The sequence below is a fragment of the Ochotona curzoniae genome, unplaced genomic scaffold (genome assembly GCF_017591425.1).
Source record: "Ochotona curzoniae isolate NIBS_2020 unplaced genomic scaffold, NIBS_Ocur_1.0 scaffold_3208, whole genome shotgun sequence".
NCBI lineage: Eukaryota > Metazoa > Chordata > Mammalia > Lagomorpha > Ochotonidae > Ochotona > Ochotona curzoniae.
The window spans coordinates 18654748-18674225 of record NW_024467106.1 but is presented as its reverse complement, the minus strand read 5'-3'; the positions used below and the strand labels follow the sequence as shown (position 1 = coordinate 18674225).

The 19478-nt window shown below is 39.4% G+C and overlaps 1 protein-coding gene across 5 annotated transcripts in view; it reads right to left on the bottom strand.

Moving 5' to 3' along the window:
- The window catches only part of ECPAS (Ecm29 proteasome adaptor and scaffold), a 102087-nt gene that overhangs the window by 43225 nt on the left and 39384 nt on the right, over positions 1-19478 (bottom strand). For all 5 annotated transcript variants that reach the window (XM_040963503.1, XM_040963505.1, XM_040963502.1 and 2 more), the window contains 8 exons: positions 13863-13944; positions 11866-11985; positions 9220-9305; positions 8912-8990; positions 7131-7180; positions 6193-6259; positions 5979-6101; positions 632-735 (listed from right to left, as the gene is read on the bottom strand). In XM_040963503.1, the coding sequence (XP_040819437.1) occupies positions 632-735; positions 5979-6101; positions 6193-6259; positions 7131-7180; positions 8912-8990; positions 9220-9305; positions 11866-11985; positions 13863-13944 (711 nt within the window). The remainder of the gene's footprint in view (positions 1-631; positions 736-5978; positions 6102-6192; positions 6260-7130; positions 7181-8911; positions 8991-9219; positions 9306-11865; positions 11986-13862; positions 13945-19478) is intronic.

Here is a 19478-nt window from a genome sequence, read left to right as displayed (position 1 = left end):
GAGAAATATACACGCATCTCATTTGAGATTCCTCTCTAAATATTCACTGCAATAATGGTTTAATATTATTAAATATCTGACATGCTTCAAGATCTTAAGACTTTATTAACATAAAAGCAAAAAATTAACAGTTTTAATATGTTCCTACATACTTTATATAGCTTTTAAAAACATACTCCAATTTTAGAATCATTAAATATATATCATATAATCAAGAAAATAAGGGAATATAATTCAATATAAATTAAACACACATCTCACTAAATCTTAGCTTATCAGATATAAAGATACAGAATCAATGAACTATTGAAATATGCATATCAGTCAGCCAGCTGTATTCCTTTTTCTTATACTAGGTTTAAATATATATTACAAATAAAAATCATATAATATGCTTTATTTATACCTGACCATCTCATAAACATTTTCTTGTATCACAAGTTACACCTATATACTATACAAATATGCATGTAACTATATCAACAGGCATATGATTAGAAGTCTATATGTAAAGGTCATACTTACAACGATTTTAAAAATTGCTTCTGAATTACAAGCAATACCAATTTCTATCTTTTTCACACAAATTAAAACTGAATCCAAACTCAAAGGACCATATCTGGAAACTTACGGATCTCCAGCAGCCAGTAGGAGTAAGTATCTAGAAGGTATATGATCAGAGGGAAACACTGTGCTGGCAAATTTCACAGCCACCTGCCGAACTTGAACTTCAGGCTGTTTGAAATATCAACACAGACCCCCCACAAGGGAAGAATAAGTCAACTACCAGCAACTCATTTTAGTCAAGTCACCCATCCTAAATGTAAGCAATCCAAAATGTAAGTGACATTTCAGTAAGTACGTGCGTAAACCAAAAACATCGAGACAAATCACAAGTTCAAGGTCTTCAATCACGTTATTTTAAAAAGTCTGTGTGCAGTGGCTCCTGTCTAAAGAATACCTCTTTAGAGGGTCCCCTAAATAAAGAGGGGTGACAAACACCATAACTGGAACAGCTCTCTGTACATATTCATTTGCAGCCCAAAACCTTGGGACCCACGGTCTCTGTGCCAATGTTGGCCACTACCTCAGCCTCCCCAGTTCTCAAACTCTGTCATGTGTAAATGAAATTCATACATTCCAAAGCAAACACAAAAAGTTACTTAGAATCCCTACAAACTTACAGCACAAAGTGCATCCAGTGTTCTCATATTTGCTCCAAGTTAAAATGGGTTTCAAAATCAAATTTCACATATATAAAAATATTCACTTAGCCTAGATAAATAATATATAAACAAAAAATTCAACCAGAAAAATGGTTTCAGAACCCACTGATCCCGGAAGATTTGCTCTCCTGTACCTTCCGCCTTGTCACTCCCGCAGCCACTAACAACTCATGCAATGAAAGAATTACCAAGAACCATAAACCACGTCTGTCATTCTGGTATTCTTGCTGCTTAGAATTCCTTGGGCTCTATTTAAGAGCATCTCACATGGGAATGCCTGGGCCCAGGACACTGTTCTGCTGCTGTTGCACTTTCCTGCCAAGGCACTTGCAGAGGAATCAAACAGTGGCCCTGTCACCCCCAGGAAAGACACAGATGGAGTTCCTGACCCCGAGCATCCAGGGAGCAAACCAAGAGGGGAAAGAGCTCATGTCAGTTTTGCCTTTCCAATTAGAAAGAAAATGAAGTTGGATTGTTTTAAAGGTTGTCTATAAAATCAAATTAGTTTTTTCCAAGAAGTGACGATATGTTGCAGGACACATCTCTACTGTCAAATGAAAGCAGAATTCTCCAAAAGTCAGTTAAACATACTTGACAGTATGAGATTGATTTTCTACCCTTGTCCATGCCTACAATGCCATGAGACACTTAAATAACAGAATGTTAAACTTGTAACTGTTACTAAAGGACTACTCCCCCCGCCCCCCACACTCATAAGAACAAAAAATTTAGGAGGGGGAAAACAGGAAGGGGGGGGGAAGAGAGGAGTCCCTATATTTACAAAACTATAGCATCAAAAATAAAAATAATAAGAAAAAATAAAAAAGAAAACAAACTAGTTTTGAAGTCCAGCACTGTGGCAGGGGCTTAAATCATGCTTACTTCCACCCCATGCTGAAGTGCTAACCAGGTGGGAAAACACACAGCGAGGGCCCAGTAACCTGGGCTCCGGGGCCTCAGCTGAGACACCTGGGTAGAGTTCTGGGTTCCTGACTTCAGCCTGGCTAAGCCCCAACTGCTGCAGCCATTTGAAGTGAACCAGCAAACTGAAGATCTCGCTCGCTCACTCCGCTCGCTCACTCGCTCACTCTCTCTTCCTTCCTCTCTCTCTGCTTCTCTGCCTTTCAAATGCATAAATCTTCAAAAAGAAACCATTTTTCATTTTGTGACAATGTTACATGACTTGGTCTGAGGAGAAACAGTTTCTACAAACACGCTTCCTTGTAAGAAAAATTTTAAGTGATTTTTGTTTGATTTTAAAATCTAACAATTTTCATCATTTTGTGGAATTCACCTCAAACAGACATTCTATTTATACACTATATTACATAAATATGATATATTTGTATATAATATTTATATAACTATGGTATATACACTATATAAATATGTACATTATATATACCTATATACACACACTATTTTTTTAAACAAATATTAACATCAAAAAAGGAGCTTCATGACAATAATCAAAAGGGGAGAACGGTATATTGTCATCTACATATTATGATTTGGTAAAGCAATACTTAAATACTAAATGATGTAACATTCACACAAATTTTTATACTCATTATATATACATCAGCTGCCACAAATAAGAGAAAGTGATATTCAGCTTTCTGGGTTTGGTTTATTTCACTTAGCATAATAATTTCCAGTTTCATCCATTTTGTTTCGAATGTCAGGATTTCATTCTTTATAAGGCTGGTAACACTCCCGCGTGTCTCTGTGTGTGCCTGTGTGTGTGCACACGCATCACATTTTACTTAGTCATCAGTTGACAGACATCTACGTTGACTCCTTTCTTTAAAAAAAAAATATTTATTTATCTGAAATGTAAAATAACAGAGACGAGGGAAATGGAAAGATATTTTTCTTGTTGGTTCAAGAGCTGGGCCACACCCAGGCCAGGGGCCAGGAATTCCTTTCAGGGAAGTCTCCCAGGCATCAGACAGGAACCCAGGTAGTGGGCCATCCTGGTTGCTCTCTCAGGGTACACATTACCTTGAGCTGCCACTCTGACATGGGATGAAGCTTAACTTGCTTCACCACAATGCCCCTCCTACCCCATCACTTGATTTTTACTTAATATATGACAATTCCATATCTTTGCATATGTGAACTGAGCTGCTATGAAATATGACAATGTAGGGTCTTAAGTATACTATTCTTTTTTTCTAGAAAAAAAATTGTCTAGTTATTTGAAAGGCAGAGTTACAAAGATATGGAAAGAGGTGGAAAGGAGGAGAGACAGAGACCCCTTCTATCTGCTGATTAACCCAGATAGCCAAATAGCCGGGGCTCCAGGCCAAAACCAGGAGCCAAGAGCTTCTTTTGAGTCTCCCACATGGTGGCCATCCTCTGCTGCTTTACCATGTACATTAGCAGGGAGCTGGATTGGAAATTTAACACAAGGTCTGGAATCAACACCCATATGGAGCGCTACGTCACAAGCACTGGCTTAACCCATTAGGCCAGAAAGGCAGGCCCAGGTATTTTATTATAATGAGCTTCCAATAAGAACAAAAGTTTTTTGTGCATTATATATGACCAACTAGGTGCATTTAACAATCAGATTTTTCATATATTACAAACTTTCTAAATGTACACATACACAATTTAAGCTTCCTACATTTCAAAACAAAGTAAACACCTTTTGGAGCCATTCCTAATTCCCTCAACAAATCCTATCAATTCACTTCAGCAGGGCACACTTTACATTAATTATACCAAAGCATCATTTATTTTTCCCAATGTCAACGAATTAGAGTACAGGGCCTGGCATGGTGGCCTAGTGGCTAAAGTCCTCACACTGAATGTGCCGGGATCCTATATGGGTGCTGGTTTTAATCCCAGCGGCCCCACTTCCCATCTAGCTCCCTGCTTGTGGCCTGGGAAAACAGTCGAGGATGGCCCAAAGCCCTGGGAACCTGCACCACGTGGGGGACCCAGAAGAAACTCTTGGCTTCAGATCGGCACAGCTCCTCTGGCACTGTGGTCACTTGGGGAGCGAATCATCAGATGAAAGATCTTCCTGTCTCTCCTCCTCTCTCTATATATCTGACTTTGCAAAAAAAAAAATAAATCCTAAAAAAAAAAAAGATGAACATATTTAAATGAAAAAATAGGGTACAAAGAATTAATATGAGTAATTCTTCTATGCTGCAAGTGTATAATGTATATACACTATATTCATGCATACTGTGTATATACATATGAAACTATACCTATTCCAAATTCTCCCAGAACTCCCAGGAAAGCCACATGGAGGATGAGAAGACAGAAAAGCATGTATGGTAGACTGGCTTACTTCCTGCACAGGGAAATTACATGTCTTTCCTTCTGTCTTTCCCTGGCAATGTGGCCTACAGAATTCCACTTCACCTACACTATTTTTCTCAGCTACCAATCAGAAAGACAGGAGGTTTCAAGTTTGGGAGACATGGCATCAGAAATTATTTTCTCAGGAGTAGCATTGTGGCATGGCAAAGCATACCTTGCCTATAATGCTGTCACCCCATATGGGTGCTGGTTCAAATCCTGGCTGCTCCACTTTCAGTCCAGCTCCTTACTGTCCAGCTCCTTACTAAGGCACCTGAGAAAGCAGAAGATGACCCAAGCACTGGGCCCCTGTACCCACATGGAAGACCAGAAACAAGCTTATGGCTTCTGCCTCATCCAGCCCCATCCATTGCATCAGCTGGGGAATGAACCAACAGATAGAAAATCAATCTTTGTATCTCTCCTTCTGTCTCACTGTAACTCTGCCTTTTAACTAAATAAGCCTTAAAAAACTATTTTCTCACATAGAATGTTTCCAACGTAAGCATCACCGTGATTATAAATACAATCCTTTTCCCTTAAAATCATATATCCATTATGAAAAAAATCATTATAGCATAAATAAATCAGCAAATACCTCTATTAATTATCAAAACAGCTAAATAGAAAAGCAATTCACTGCTGCTAAGAAAGTAAAATATGGGGGCCAGCATGTGGCACAGCAGAGTGTCTCAGGTGCTGCACTTCTCACCCAGGTCCCTGCTAATGCACCTGGGAGACCACTGGAGGATGGCCCAAGTGCTCAGGGCCCTGCACCCATGTGGAAGACCCATAGATGTCTCCTGGCTTTGGACCAGATGAGTTCCATCTGCTGCAGCTAGTTGGGGAGCGAACCAGTAGATGAAGCCCTCTCTCTGCCTTTCTCTGTTTCTCTCTCCCATCTCCTTTTTTTTTTTTTTTTACATTTTAAAAATATTTTGCTTTGTTTTATGATATAGTTCCCTAGGCTCTGAGGTTGCCCGTGCCCTTTCCCAAGGTTCCTCCCCCCAGTGATATCCCCCTTTAGTTTTACAATGAATATCCTTCCTGAACAGTCACAAGTCTACCATGCTGTTATTGAAGTGTTTCCTGACAGTGTAGGCATAACATTGTCAGAGAGTCCACCATCTTACTGTTAGGATGTATTCAGTTCTTTCACTGGGAGTCCATCTTTGGTCTGTATGCACAGAGACATACAGCACTTTGTCTCCATGTCGAACATATCAGTCCCTGCTACACTTTCATTGTATATCCCCTAAAATACAGAACCAGTAAGCACAGTCCACAACAGGGTGTTTCTCTCCCTCTCTTCTTCTCTTTCTCTGTCACTTTCTCTTCTCTGTCTTTACTGTCACTGTGTGTGTGTGTGTGTTTGTGTATAAAAGTAAATTATGTATACTACTAGTCACTGCAGTTCATGGTTGGACCTACCTTTATTAAGTATGAAGCTACAAGTGCCTCCATAAGAGTTCGCTGGGCTCCCTCCAAAGTACTATAAGCTCCAACCATCATAGATAACGCTTCCTGAATAGCAAGTCGAGTTTCAGGCTCTTCCTATAAGACAATAAAACAGTGTTTCCCTGAATGTTGGGTTTCAAGGTCAGCAACCAAACAGAAAGCATAAACACATCAGCTATTTCCCTACCTTACACAGGGCTTCAAAAAGCTGCTGTACAAGAGCTATATCCTTAGTAAATAAATGGGGCATTCGACTGTAAGAGAATATAAGAACATCGTTATTAAGACAAATATCCACTAAAAGGTGGAGTGGGATGGAACTAACACAATTTTCCTGAACTTAACATTTTCCCCTCTGAACACAATGTCAGCATCACCAGGCTACACCTTAAGAGCATAATATTTTAAAAGTAAATTTTAATTTTTCAGTTGTCTGATCCAACTAACCCTTAACATAGTTTCCAGACATTCCCTCTATAATATTCCATGCATTCAGTTAACATTTCTGATTTTGACTAAGCTGCTATGCCTCGTCAACTGGTAGAAGGCCTCTACACCATCTCAGATCGTGATGGGTGGTTTTCTTCCAAACCCCCAAGCTCCTCTTCCTGATCAGCATGTAAGACGCAGTTTGCAAGACCCAACACAGACTCTGTGCAAAGTGCCACCGAGGACGCTCCATGTCTGCTTCCCTATAAGATGCTACCGGAAGACGGCACTGGGAGGAGGTGGACGAGGGGACCATAGTGAGCAGAAGAAAATAAATCCACCCTTGGATCATATGAATGCTATCGGATCAGAGAATCACTAGAAGAATACGGGTTATTGGAATTATTAACACAAGTAGTAAGAGGCACCACAAATAATAAAATGTCTCTAGCTTACAAATATGTAATCCGTAATGACACAATTCAGCTGAAATCTCATTTGAAGACTATCATTTAATATGATATTACATCTTCAAATGTAAATTAAAATATCTCCCATCTTCATTCTACCAAGAATGGCCATTAAACTCGTTCCTTTCAGATGAACAACAACGTGTTCTCCATCCAGTTCTCAATGCTACAACACGTTTCTCAGTTTACCAACAGAGTGTCTCTCACTAAAAAAGAGTTTACTCACCTGGAGAGTTTTCCAACAGCTGAATATGCCATTGACAGTAGTTTAGGGTCCTTGAAATTAAAAATAAAAAAAAGGAAAGAAAACAACAAAAAAAAGAAAACAAAAAAAAACAGACAAAACAAAAAATACAGTAAACAGCAAAACCTTTTCGCTGAAATCACATGCATTATCTTACTCCTTGTTTTAGCCTGGTCTCACTTTGCCTTATCATATTTATATATATATATATATATATATTACTATCTGAACATAACTTTGGAAGTCCAAACCCAGAATCATTCACACTACTAAAGGGAAAAACAAAATAAAACCTTGTATCCCCAACACATTCCAAAAGAAAAATGCAGTGGTAACATGAAGGTTTCTGTTCACTAGCACTAAGTTCAGGACACGTCAACACTGTAACCTACATACACTAAAATTCATCTTCAACAAACAAAAAAAATGGCTTTATATTTAAGCAAACTCATCATTGGGACAACAGACAAGGATTCTCTCTCTCTCTCTCTCTCTCTCTTACCAAATCGTAGCAAATTATAGAGCTATTTTCTAAAAATATGCACATTATTAAAGAGCATCTCTCACATCTTCCACCATACAGAAAACTAAGGGCATCATAGTCCTAAGTGAATTAGTTTGGTTCCCTCAAGACATAGATACAACTTTACATGATTTTGTGAACATCAACACTCTGATTACTCGGAACGCATTCTGAAACTCCTGCCAGCTGAAGTTTATACATTTAACCTAGGCTTTATCTTACCAAACTAAGCAGCCACTCTCACAGATTCACCTCTTGGGAAGACAGGCCGATGGGACTCATGGGCTTATCCGCCCCCTCTGTTCTGTGTTTAAATACCCTGTCTCATTAAAAGCCCCCAAGTGTTTTTATTATGATGACCACTCCAAAATAACAATCTTAAAGATTTCCTAGATCTCAAAAATCAAAGTACTGTCTAACAGAAGAAAGAAGCAAAAACAGCCAGCCGCACAACAAATGATCAGGTTTTTACTAATATATACTGAGCTGCCTTCACCATGCTGATCAACCTATGTGAACCAATTCATTTAATGTTCACAATGTTCCAACAAAGTGGTATTATTATTTTCATCGCTCAGACCAAAAAGAAAAAAAAAAGCAAAAACAAAAACTGAGGTGCAGAGAATAGAAGTTAATTCAACAAAGCACAAAACTAGTGTTCTGAATCAAATCTAACTTTGAATGGCAAGGTCTTGATCTCACAATATTGCTGCAAACATGCATTCAAATTTAACTAAGACTAAGGAAAATAATGCCAACTAGAGTTCTTGATTCCTTACCTTTTTTTATCAAGTGTCCCTGAAATACTGAATATAGTAAAAGAAATGCAGTAGGAAAAAAACAGGATTTGAAAACCTACAATCCAAGGAATCCTCATCTCAGTTTAAGGAATCAATGCATGTTTAGACACAATTCCAATCAGCAAATTCTCAGCCTCTAAGAAGTAAACACTGCTTCCCTATACAAGACAAATCCAAACAGCCCCATCTGGAAATGAAACACAGAATAGACCTCAACTAATTCCAGTAATTCCATTTCTGCAGCATAGATGTGCTTGCTTAAAAAAAAAAAGTCACTTAAATAGGGGATAAGCCCTCTCAGCCCTTGCATCACTTTTTAACCACTTGCGTCAATAAAAAGAAAATCATGGCAATGACTTCTAAAATCTGTGCCATTTAGTAAAAAAAAGTTAAGAATTAATATAAAATGTTAACAGAATTTTTAAAAATAAGGCACTTACTTCTTTATACTCATTGATTAGCTTGGTGAGGCCATTCAAAAGCATTGGACCTAATGGCTTAATCTTGATTTCTGGACAGCTTTCAAAAAAAGCACATATACACAACGCAAGGTAAGAATCATAATTACATATTTTGTTTCAGAAGATTACTTAACATATACAACTGAAATAAGGTAAATAATATATTAAAATCTTAATTCTTTAAACATACGGATGCATGTCTTTTTTTTAGAGAAGATGAGTAAACGATCATTTGATCATTCCAGGGGTTTGAAAGCTTTCACATTAAAGGAGCTCAAAAAACTTACGTTAAACAAATGTGATGCACAAATTGCAGGGATAATGTTCTTAACTTGGAATTTGTATTTGTTCCAAAAAGTCCATCATATACAACCTACATTAAAGGAACAAAGGGAGAAGTATCAATTAACAAAAATAACCATTCACTTTTCTGGAGAGTCATCAGGAGTCAGCACTAGACCTTTGTACCTCAAAATTAATGCGGTTATATTTTAGAACAATCAGTGGTTTCTATCAATAGTTTATTAAGTAAGAAATAACAATCACAATGCTTGATCTATTACTAGGAAACAAGGCATAATTCACAGTGCATTGGCTCATCATTTTGCCACTTCACCAACAGGAGGAGGAGAAGGAAGAAGAAAAGAAAAGGAAAACCTAAGGCTTAAGACCAAGAGTAGAGCAGTGTTTGATACACTAGTTAAAATACCATCTGGGACACACCCATCACACAGAGTGCCCCTGTGCTGCAGATTCAATTTCCTGCTAATGCATACCCTAGGAATGGCAGAAGCTCAAATATTCCCATCTCTGCCATTCACAGGAAAGATCCAGACCGAGTTCATGTTTCCCAGTTTCAACCTGAACCAGCAGATAGAAAGGCCTGATAAAAAAAATTAACTTTTAAAAAATATCAAATCAAATAACTGACATTAGAAGATAATCACACTAATGTCCACTATAAACAGTAAAAATCCTCAACAAAATACCAACAATCTAAATTTAGCCATGTATTAAAAGAATTAGCAGCCAACATTGTGGCACAGCAAGATAAGCCACAGCTTGCAATGCAATATCCCAAGTCAGAGTGTGCTAGTCTGAGTCCCAGCTATGTCACTTCCAATACAGTTTCCTGCTAACGTGTTCGGGAGGCAGAAGGCAGCTCCAGCACTTAGTCCCCCTACCACTCATGAGGCCAGCTTCAGCCTGGCCAAGAACTGGCTATTGTAGCCATTTGGAGAGTAGAGAAAGGATGAAGATCTCATTCATTCATTTTCTCTCTCTCTCTCTCATCTATCTCCCAATCTCTCTCATTCTTTCCTTCCTCTCCGTCTCCCTCCCTCCCTCCCTCCCTCCCTCCCTGTGTGTGTGTGTGTGTGTGTGTGCGCGCGCGCGCACGCGCGTGTGTGTCAGCCTTTGGAATAAAATCTTAAATCTTTAAAAACTGTATACATCATGACAAAGTGGGATATATTCCTGGAAGGTAAGGAGAGTTACACAGGAAAATTAATCCACATTAATATGATGAAAAGACAAAACACATGATAATCTTAATTGATACAGGAAAAATTAACAACATTCAACATTGTTTCATTATGTAAAAACCATTTCAACAAATCGGGAACAGAAGATAGCCACATCAAACCACCACAAGTTCATGTCCTGGCTGCTCCACTTCCCATCCAGCTCCCTGCTTGTGATCTAGGAAAGCAACAGAGGATGGCCCGATGCCTAGGAACCCTGACTCACACAAAAGCTCAGAAAAAGCTCCAGACTCCTGGCTTCAGATGGCTTCAACTACAGCCAATGTGGTTGCTTAGGGAGTGAACCAACAGATGGAAGACCTTTCCTTTTGTCTCCCCTCTGTAAATCTGCTTTTCAATTAAAAAAACTGAATTTTAAAAAAGAAAGTTAAGATATATATAAACCACCAAAGATTGCACAAGTGATGCAGAGGGTAAAGCTGCCGCCTGAGACACTGGAATTCCATACAGTCACCAGTCTGTAACCCAGTTGTTCCACTTGTGATCTAGCTGTGTGCTAGTGACCTGGCCAACTACTGTGGAAGATGGCCCAAATGTCTGGTCTCCTGTGCTGACGTGGAAGACCAGATGAAACTCCTACCTCCTAGTCTCCACTTGGCTTAGTCCTGACCCTGTGGCATCTGGGGAGCGAACCAGTGGACTGAAGAGCTCTCTTTTTGTCTGTCTGTCTCTCTCTCCATCTCTCTATCAAATAATTTTTTTTAAAGGTAGAAGGAAAAAACGCAAATAATTTGTGAAGAAAAATCATAACCAAATCTATCTACCTGAAGAACGGATCATTACCTACAGCACAGATCTTTTGCAAAGGCCCTTTCATCCTCCACTAACAGAAAGTACAGGATTTCCAACTGTAGATAATCCTGGGGTCAACAGAGAATGCAGACTGGATGTGGGTGAGACTAGAAGAAGAAAAACAAAGTAGAGGACTACTGCAATAAGCAAAACAAAGAGCAAAGCAGCAGCCTAAATCCACGTCACTGTCAGGCATGCAGAGATGCCAGCATTCGGAAACAAGAGGATTTAGCTGGTGCCTTCACAGAGGGCTTCAGGTACAAGCAAGTCCATTTTCACTTCAGCGACAAAAACTCTGGTGGTACCATATTTGGAGAAAAACCACAAATCGCCCAAAAAAACTAGTTTCAAAGAGATTATCACTCTACATTTATGGTAAACAGCAACCATTCGTAGTATGTGTATTCTACAGCCAAAATTTTTAAATCATTTCTATAGCTAAATTTTACAGAGAAAAATAAGAAAAAAAAAAAGCACCTCCTTAATCTTGTTATATACCATCACCTACCTCAGACATATCCATTAACTCAATTTTTTTCTCTATTTAAACAGCCATGAAAGTTGCAAAGAGGTCATTTTCCTCTAGAAAGAAATTACCTGAATATTAGCAGGGAAAGTTTCAGCAGCTTGTCTAGAACGAAGGAGATGGGGGACAATCTTTAACTTGACCCTGGTGCTCACTGGGTCCCTCTTCAACTCCGGCTTCAGAACTGCTCCCTGTGGAAAGCACGTTCAATTACAGGAACGTCTTAAAGTTATATTAACTGAAAAAGTCATGACAGTTCACCATGCCTAAAAATTACTGAAAATTCCAAAACCTATAAATATTACACCAAAACTAAACATTTTTTATTCAGTAAGAATTTTTAAATTCTTTCATAACATTTTGCTTTAACAAAACTACTATAAAAAAGCTGCACTGAGGCAATAAAACCATTCTACTATTTTCAGTATCCTGCGCCTCCACCTTACTAGGAGACAGCTGGATTCTTACACATGCTTCCGCACTCAGTCTGCATGACACATGGCTCTGGTTGAGCATTATGACAAAAACAGCTTGCACAGTCATGAGGTCAAAAAACTAGAAATTAGCATTAGCCTTTTCAGGTAACTGTGGATCTTCGCTTTGACACTGCATCCAAAGTTAACAGTTTCCTGTAGGCTATTCCTAATTTGCTGTTCAACCTACATCCTATGAACAGATCTATATTCGGATATACTAAATTCCACCAGTTTATCTTGCATTTTGAATGGCTCATTCTATTACAATATCATTGGTCATTTGGAAAACAATGTATAACATTTCAGTAAACAGCAAACAAAAAGTACTCATTTCACCACTTACTTCATCAGAAAAATCCATTAAACACAAATACACTATCAAGTCATTGTGATGAGTACAAGTTTATCAAAATTGTGCTTTCTCCTTTCAAGAGTAACTTTTATTATCAGCAATAAATAACTGTCTTCCTGTAGGTGACAACTCATCTTTTTCCTTTAGGAGAAATTATTTGCCAATCGTTCTCATAATCAGTTTATCTGTCTATTCTTCACACAGAAATGCTTTACTACTTTCTCAAAGATATTCTTAAACACAGCTAAATTTTATTTTCTCCCCATTTTGTGTGTGTGTTCATTTTCTTACCGTGAATGCAAGACAGTGAAAACAAAACATGGCTTTGATCACATGTACCTACCACGTGTACCCAACCACAACTTTCATACAATCACTACAAATATCAACACAGCAAAAGAAGTCAACGTTACCTGTTGCTTTCTTGAACCCCCTAAAAAGCTCTATGACCACCCAAAAGGTCCATCCATATCTCTCAGTCTTGAGAACCACTCATTTAGTCCAACACATCCATGAAGCCCAGAGAAGTTTTCTAACCAGTCAAACCCAAGCTCAACACATTCATGTGCAGTCACTTGGGAGTCAAACCCAAAGGTCGTCATCCCCATTTCCCTGTTCCTTCTGCCACTTCGCACTCAATCTAAGTCGAGCTAATGATTTTTAAAACAACTATCTAATGCTTAAAGATTCAGAATACTATTAGAGTAAACTTAAAAGTTTTCCAAAGAGCCTACCAATTCCAGACCAGGGGTCTGCAAACTAAATTTAGCAAATGGGCCAAATCCAGCCTACTAACTATCCTGTTAAGATCTATGAGGAAAGAATCATTTAGATATATTTATGTGATTGGGGGAAATTAAGAAACAACAGTTTTTAACACATGAAAATTACATAAAATTCAACTTTAGTTTCCACAGCTACACACCCACACTCTTTTAACCAGGGGCTGGCTATGGTCATTTCACATTAGACAAGAGTTGAGTATTAAGCACATTCAGCCTCAGAGATAATAAGCCTACAAAGCCTAAAATACTGAATTAAAGTTTTTACTAATGCCTAATCTGGATAAATGTGTCATTATTTAAACTCCAAAACTAGTTAAAATCCACCTCTACTAACCCTGCCTTAAACTAGTACTTCATACAGCTTTGATGCATCTAAGAGAAGACATACAAATTAATATGGTTCATGTGGATAAAATACTGTTTATGCTGATATCAAAAAAAAATTAACAGCCTACCTCTTTCGTCTTCAGTGGTATGTCTCCAAGGTACACCTTGTACATCTTATTAATGATGGCAGGGTTATTCCAATCAATTAAGCTATGGAAGGTTTTAGAAACAGGTTAAAATAATTTTTTCTTCCCACCACAATGATTTCCTAAGAAATCATACACCAATATCTGTTACCAAAGGAAATGTGGAAAGTACACATATGAAACAGTCAACTGACACTGCAGGAGAACAAAAAGGGTATTTTAAACAACAAAATTTCAAATCACTTATCCTGACTCAATATCACAGAGCATTCTAGCTAATGATCCAATGTGGTGCCGCACCAGGCCATGACTCTTAAGGGACAGGCCCTGGAGCAACTCCAGCAAGGCTCAACACTGCATCTGCCCAAAGAGCCCCAGGCTGTGGAATAATTCTGTTTTAACCACTGGAGAAATCAAAAGTGATCCATAAATGCCAAATGCTCGCTGTGTCACTGTGCTTCCTTATCTACAGGTACATATCAGCACCTCCCTCAACACAAGAGGCACACAGCCATTACTCACTAAGGTTGAGTCCTATCTGTGCCTGACTATGAGCTGAATTAGAGTATGATTAATGATTTAATCCCCTCACACACAAACCCCATCAGGAATGCAACCCTTCATTCCCACTTGAATCTCGAGGTTTTCGCGAACATTCTTCTCTGCCCTTTGACATTAGTTCTGCTTTCACGCTATGCTGTATGTGTGCAAACACGACCTATAATTCTGCTCTGAATGCTTTTTTTATGATTTATTTTATTTTAGTTTTATTGGAAAGTCAGATATACAGAGAGGAAGAGAGAGAGGAAGATCTTCCGCGGGATGATTCACTCCCAAAGCAGCTGCATCAGCCAAAACCACGCCGATCCAAAACCTGGAGCCTGGAGCCTCTTCCCGTCTCCCACATGGGTACAGGATCCCAAGGCTTTGGGAAGTCCTTGACTGCTTTCCCAGGCCACAAGCAGGGAGCTGGATGGGAAGCAGGGCTGCCAGGATTAGAACCAGTGCCCATATGGGATCCCAGCACCTACAAGGTGAGGACTTTAGCCACTAGGCTACCACGCCAGGCCCTATGAATGCTTTTCTAACCCATTACTTCCTTGACAATTTATCAATCTACCCCTACTTTGGATATTCGTAACCCCACTATCATTAAAGATATTACACAACTCTATTTCAAATAGTTATATCTTTTTGCCTATTGTTACTAATCTTCAAGTTCATAGTTTTTCTTCTATAAATACTTCCAGAATAGATATTTTTGACAAAATGCAACTAAACATTGGTAAAATACACTAATTCCTTGAGAGGCTCACTGGTAAGGATAACCTTCACCACCCCTCCTGCTTTTTATCTTCATCTTTCTAGTTCTCATCTTCTGACTACATAATTGAAAATTCAGATGAGTAACACAGAAAACAAAATTCCTTGCATCTGAATTAATCCTAATTTCTTTTCAACAGACCAAACATTAACCAGTTATTTTGTACATTTTTCTCACCCAATAAAACAAAAAGAAGGTATAGTGGCAACAGGTAAAAAATAGATCAATACACTAGGATCTCTTCAGGAGAGATTTGGGGACTTTTTTTTTTTGACAAAATGGAATAATATCTATATATTTGTTTTTCTATTAATATGTGTCATTTGATTTTTATGGGAAAAAAACTACAGACTTAACAGAAAAATAATGGTATAGGAATGGTGCCAATTCAAATACAATAAGTAGTTTTAAGGGATTTGCTTTGAAGGTAGCACTGTGGTACACCGGGTTATGCCATCACCTGCAATACTGCTATCCCACACAGAGGCACCTGAGTCAAGCTCTGGCGACTCTGCTTCCGATCCATCCTCCTGCTGTTGTTCCTGGGGAGGCAGTGGAAGTCTGAGCCAATCCCCAGACTAGGTAGCTATTACAGGAGGAAACCTGAAGATGGACTGTCTCTTTCTCTTTTCCTCTACCTGTATTAATCTGCCTTTCACAGGAATAAACGAATCTAAAAGACAAACTGAACATTTTTTTTCATATGAATTCATATGAATTTTTTTCAAAGAATTTTTTTCAAATTCTTTGAAAAGGTTATGAGAAAGATTCAGTTACAAACATCATAAGAGTTAGAAGTAATGCTGAGTAGAATCCAGCCTCACTTTTCTGCTTTCTTGAACCTAAGCATAGCAAGGTAAGCAAGTATTCCAAAGCCATACAATCACCAAGAGGCATGACCAGAATGAAGTCCATCACTGACACCCTTCTCCAGCATGCCACCTCTCCCAAACACCCCCACCACCGCCCACCACAACACACACCCATATTGCAGCAAGCAAATGAAGATGCCAGAAAGTTGATTTCCTTTCTGTTACACCTAACTCGTACAGGTTTTCTTAGAAAGAAAAAACTACAATACCTGCAACCTTAACAAAGAATTCTTTTGTTCACATTCCAGTTTTCTAGCATGTTATCCAGGTATTGAAATCAATTAGAACTGTTTGGGGCCCAGTGGGATAGCCTAGTGACTAAAGTCCTCGTCTTGCACATGCTGGGGTCACAAACTGGCACCAGTTCATGTCCCAGCTGCTTCACTTCACATCCAGCTCCCTGCTTGTGACCTGGGTAAGTAATGGAGGATGGCCCAAAGCCTTGGGACACTGTACCCATGTGGGAGATCCAGAAGAACCTCCTGGCTCCTGGCTTCAAATCAGCTCAGGCCCAGCTCCTGCAGCCAATTGGGGAGTGAATTATCAGACAGATGATCTTTCTGTCTCTCCTTCTCTGTGTAAATCTGCCTTTCCAATACAAATTAATAAATCTATTGGAAAAAAAAATTATTTCATGATTTAACTGTTTTAACTGTTTTAACTGTCTTTCCTTAATCTTCATATATCACTGTTTGAATTTACAATCATTACATGTGATATGTTCCACTTCATTCATCTGTTCTACTTAGAAGCAACTTACATGTTGCTATTATTTTTTATTGTATTCTATTATATAAAATACATATCATTTTTATATTATAGCAACATGCCATAATGTTTTAGCAGATAGTACTCCATAATGAATATACAGTCACTCACTCAACCATATTCCCATTGGAAAAATTGATTCTTGTTTCCATTTCTTAACAATTATGGGAAACAATATTATGAATAAGCCTAGAATATTTTCCTAAATAATTTTTCTCTTTCAAAGGATTTATGATAAATTATTATTTATTTTTAAAGATTTGTTTTTTCTTTATCTAAGAGGCAGAGTGACAGAGTAGGAAAGACAAGAAGAGATTCTTCAAAGCCCTGGTTCATTTCCCAAATGTCCTTAACAGCAGGGGTGGGCTATGACAGGCTGAGCTCAGAAGCCTGGAACTCTATCAGGGTGAGTGGCAGGGACCCAAGTGCTTGAGCCGTCACCCGTTCTTCCTCTACCTTCCCAGGCACATCAGCAGGAAGCTGAATCAGAAGCTGAGTAGCAAGCATTCAAACTGGCACTCAAAATGACGTGTGGGTATCCAAGCCTCAACTTAACCTGCAGTACCACAACACTGCCCTTCCCACATGATTTAGGTAGAAGGTAACAAATACTTTTGTCGCATTATTTACTGCAAATTGCTTTCCAAAAACTATTTCAACAGAGCCAAAGAATACCAGCTTCACCAGGGACATAAATAAATTAATCAGCTACTGTGCATTTTATTTACCAAGGCATACAAATTAGTAAGGATCCCATTGTTTTAGTTTTCATTGATAGAATTTATTCTGTATAAGAAATACAAACAAAAAAAATTTAAACCAAAAAAAAAAAAAGGAATACATTCTACATTCCTGCAGACTGACTGTATGGACCTCATATGAATTAGGATCTATTAAACTCTTAGCAAATTAATTTTACAGTATTAACCATAAAACTTCATTAAAAACAATTTCAGTCTGAGCCTGGGAGAGGGTCTGGTAGGGGAACTTTGGGCACTCCCCCGCTAGGACACAGCTCCTGCTGTTAAGCATGAGTGCTGGGGATGGGGGCAGGCCTGACCAGGCCTGACCAGGCCTGCAGTATCCACCGGCATACATGTTGGCCATGTCCAGAAGCAGGTCAGGCTGGTCAGTCCACAGTACACACTAACATGAGCGAGAACCAGGACAGGGTGCAGATCAAGCTCAGCTAGACCACAACACCCACCAGTTCACATGTGGGCTGGTGCTGGGAGTGGGCCAGACACGCAAGAGCAAGACTTGGGGCAGGGTAGACCGAGCTAGGCTGCAGCACTTGCTGTAGAACGCAAAAACTGGCAGTAGGCTGGACCACAGTACCCAATAGCACGTTCAAGACCTAGGGGTGCAACAGGTCTATTAATGGAGCCTTTGGGAGTTCCCCACTAGGCTGCTGTTTCCACAGGTAAGCATGAGAGCTATGACTGGGGACAAGCCAGACTAGGCTAGGTTACTGCACCCAATGGTCCACACAAGAGCCAGAATGTGTGTGCGCCAGCCCAGTTAGGCTACAGCACAAGTTGGCAAATGCCAGGACTGGGTACAAGTTATGTCAGGCTACACTGCAGTACTGGCTTGACATGCACAAGATCCAAGGATGGGAACATGTCTGGCAGAATTATGGGCATTTTTGTGCTAGGCTGTACCTACTGCTGCCAAGCACGAACACCAAGGCTCGTGGTAGGCCAGCCTAAGAAACATGACAGCACCTGTCAGCTTACATAATGCCCAGATCCAGGAGCAGGAAAGGCTAAGTCAAGCTGCAACACCCATGGGCATGCGTGAAGATCTGTATTAGACTGGCTGGGGTGGGCCACAGCACTGGTCGGTTTGTGTGTGAAGTACAGGGCTGGGGTTGAACTAACCAGGCAGGTAGCTGCATCCACTGATTTGTGCATTGACTGGTACAAGGGACCCACGGAACCTGCACCTGCACTGGCTGGTGAACATAAGAACCAATGTGTAGTCACTCCAAATGAAGTTTCTTGGGGGATTCCCAAATAAAAGCTGGACTCAGACCCTAGCTGCAAGGAAAAAAATCACAGGATGTATTGTCTGATCTTGGAATACATGTACCAGAACTGGGACTCCTCAGTTGCTGATGCCCATGCAATGGACAGCATGTCCAGATGCACACAGGGGACATGACAGCTAGATCATATAGAGTAGAAGGGGATGTTGACTATCCCATCAGAGGAAGGAAAACAGAACTAGTTGGACAATTCTACTGGGCAAACTTTACAACACGTTCGTGGGTCTGTGCACTTGCTCAGTCAACAGACCTTGGAAAGATTTTCTCAACCCTGCTGCAATGAAGCTGATGAAATCTCAGAACTATCAAAACCACTTACTAACACCTTCAGAACACTCCTCCCCATATCACGGTCTCTAAAGCATCAAATAATTGTCCCCTATCCTCAGGTGCGAATGTAGTTTGACAGCAAGGAGCGGTTCCCTTCCCCTCCTCCTCTGTGGACACAGGAGAAAAAACACAAGCTTGCTACATACGTGACCCTCCTTATCCTAATCAGATGCTCAAATGGGTATATATTTCTCTCAACTCTTTAAACAACATTAAAAAGAAAAATAAATTTTTTCATAACAATTATCCAAAGT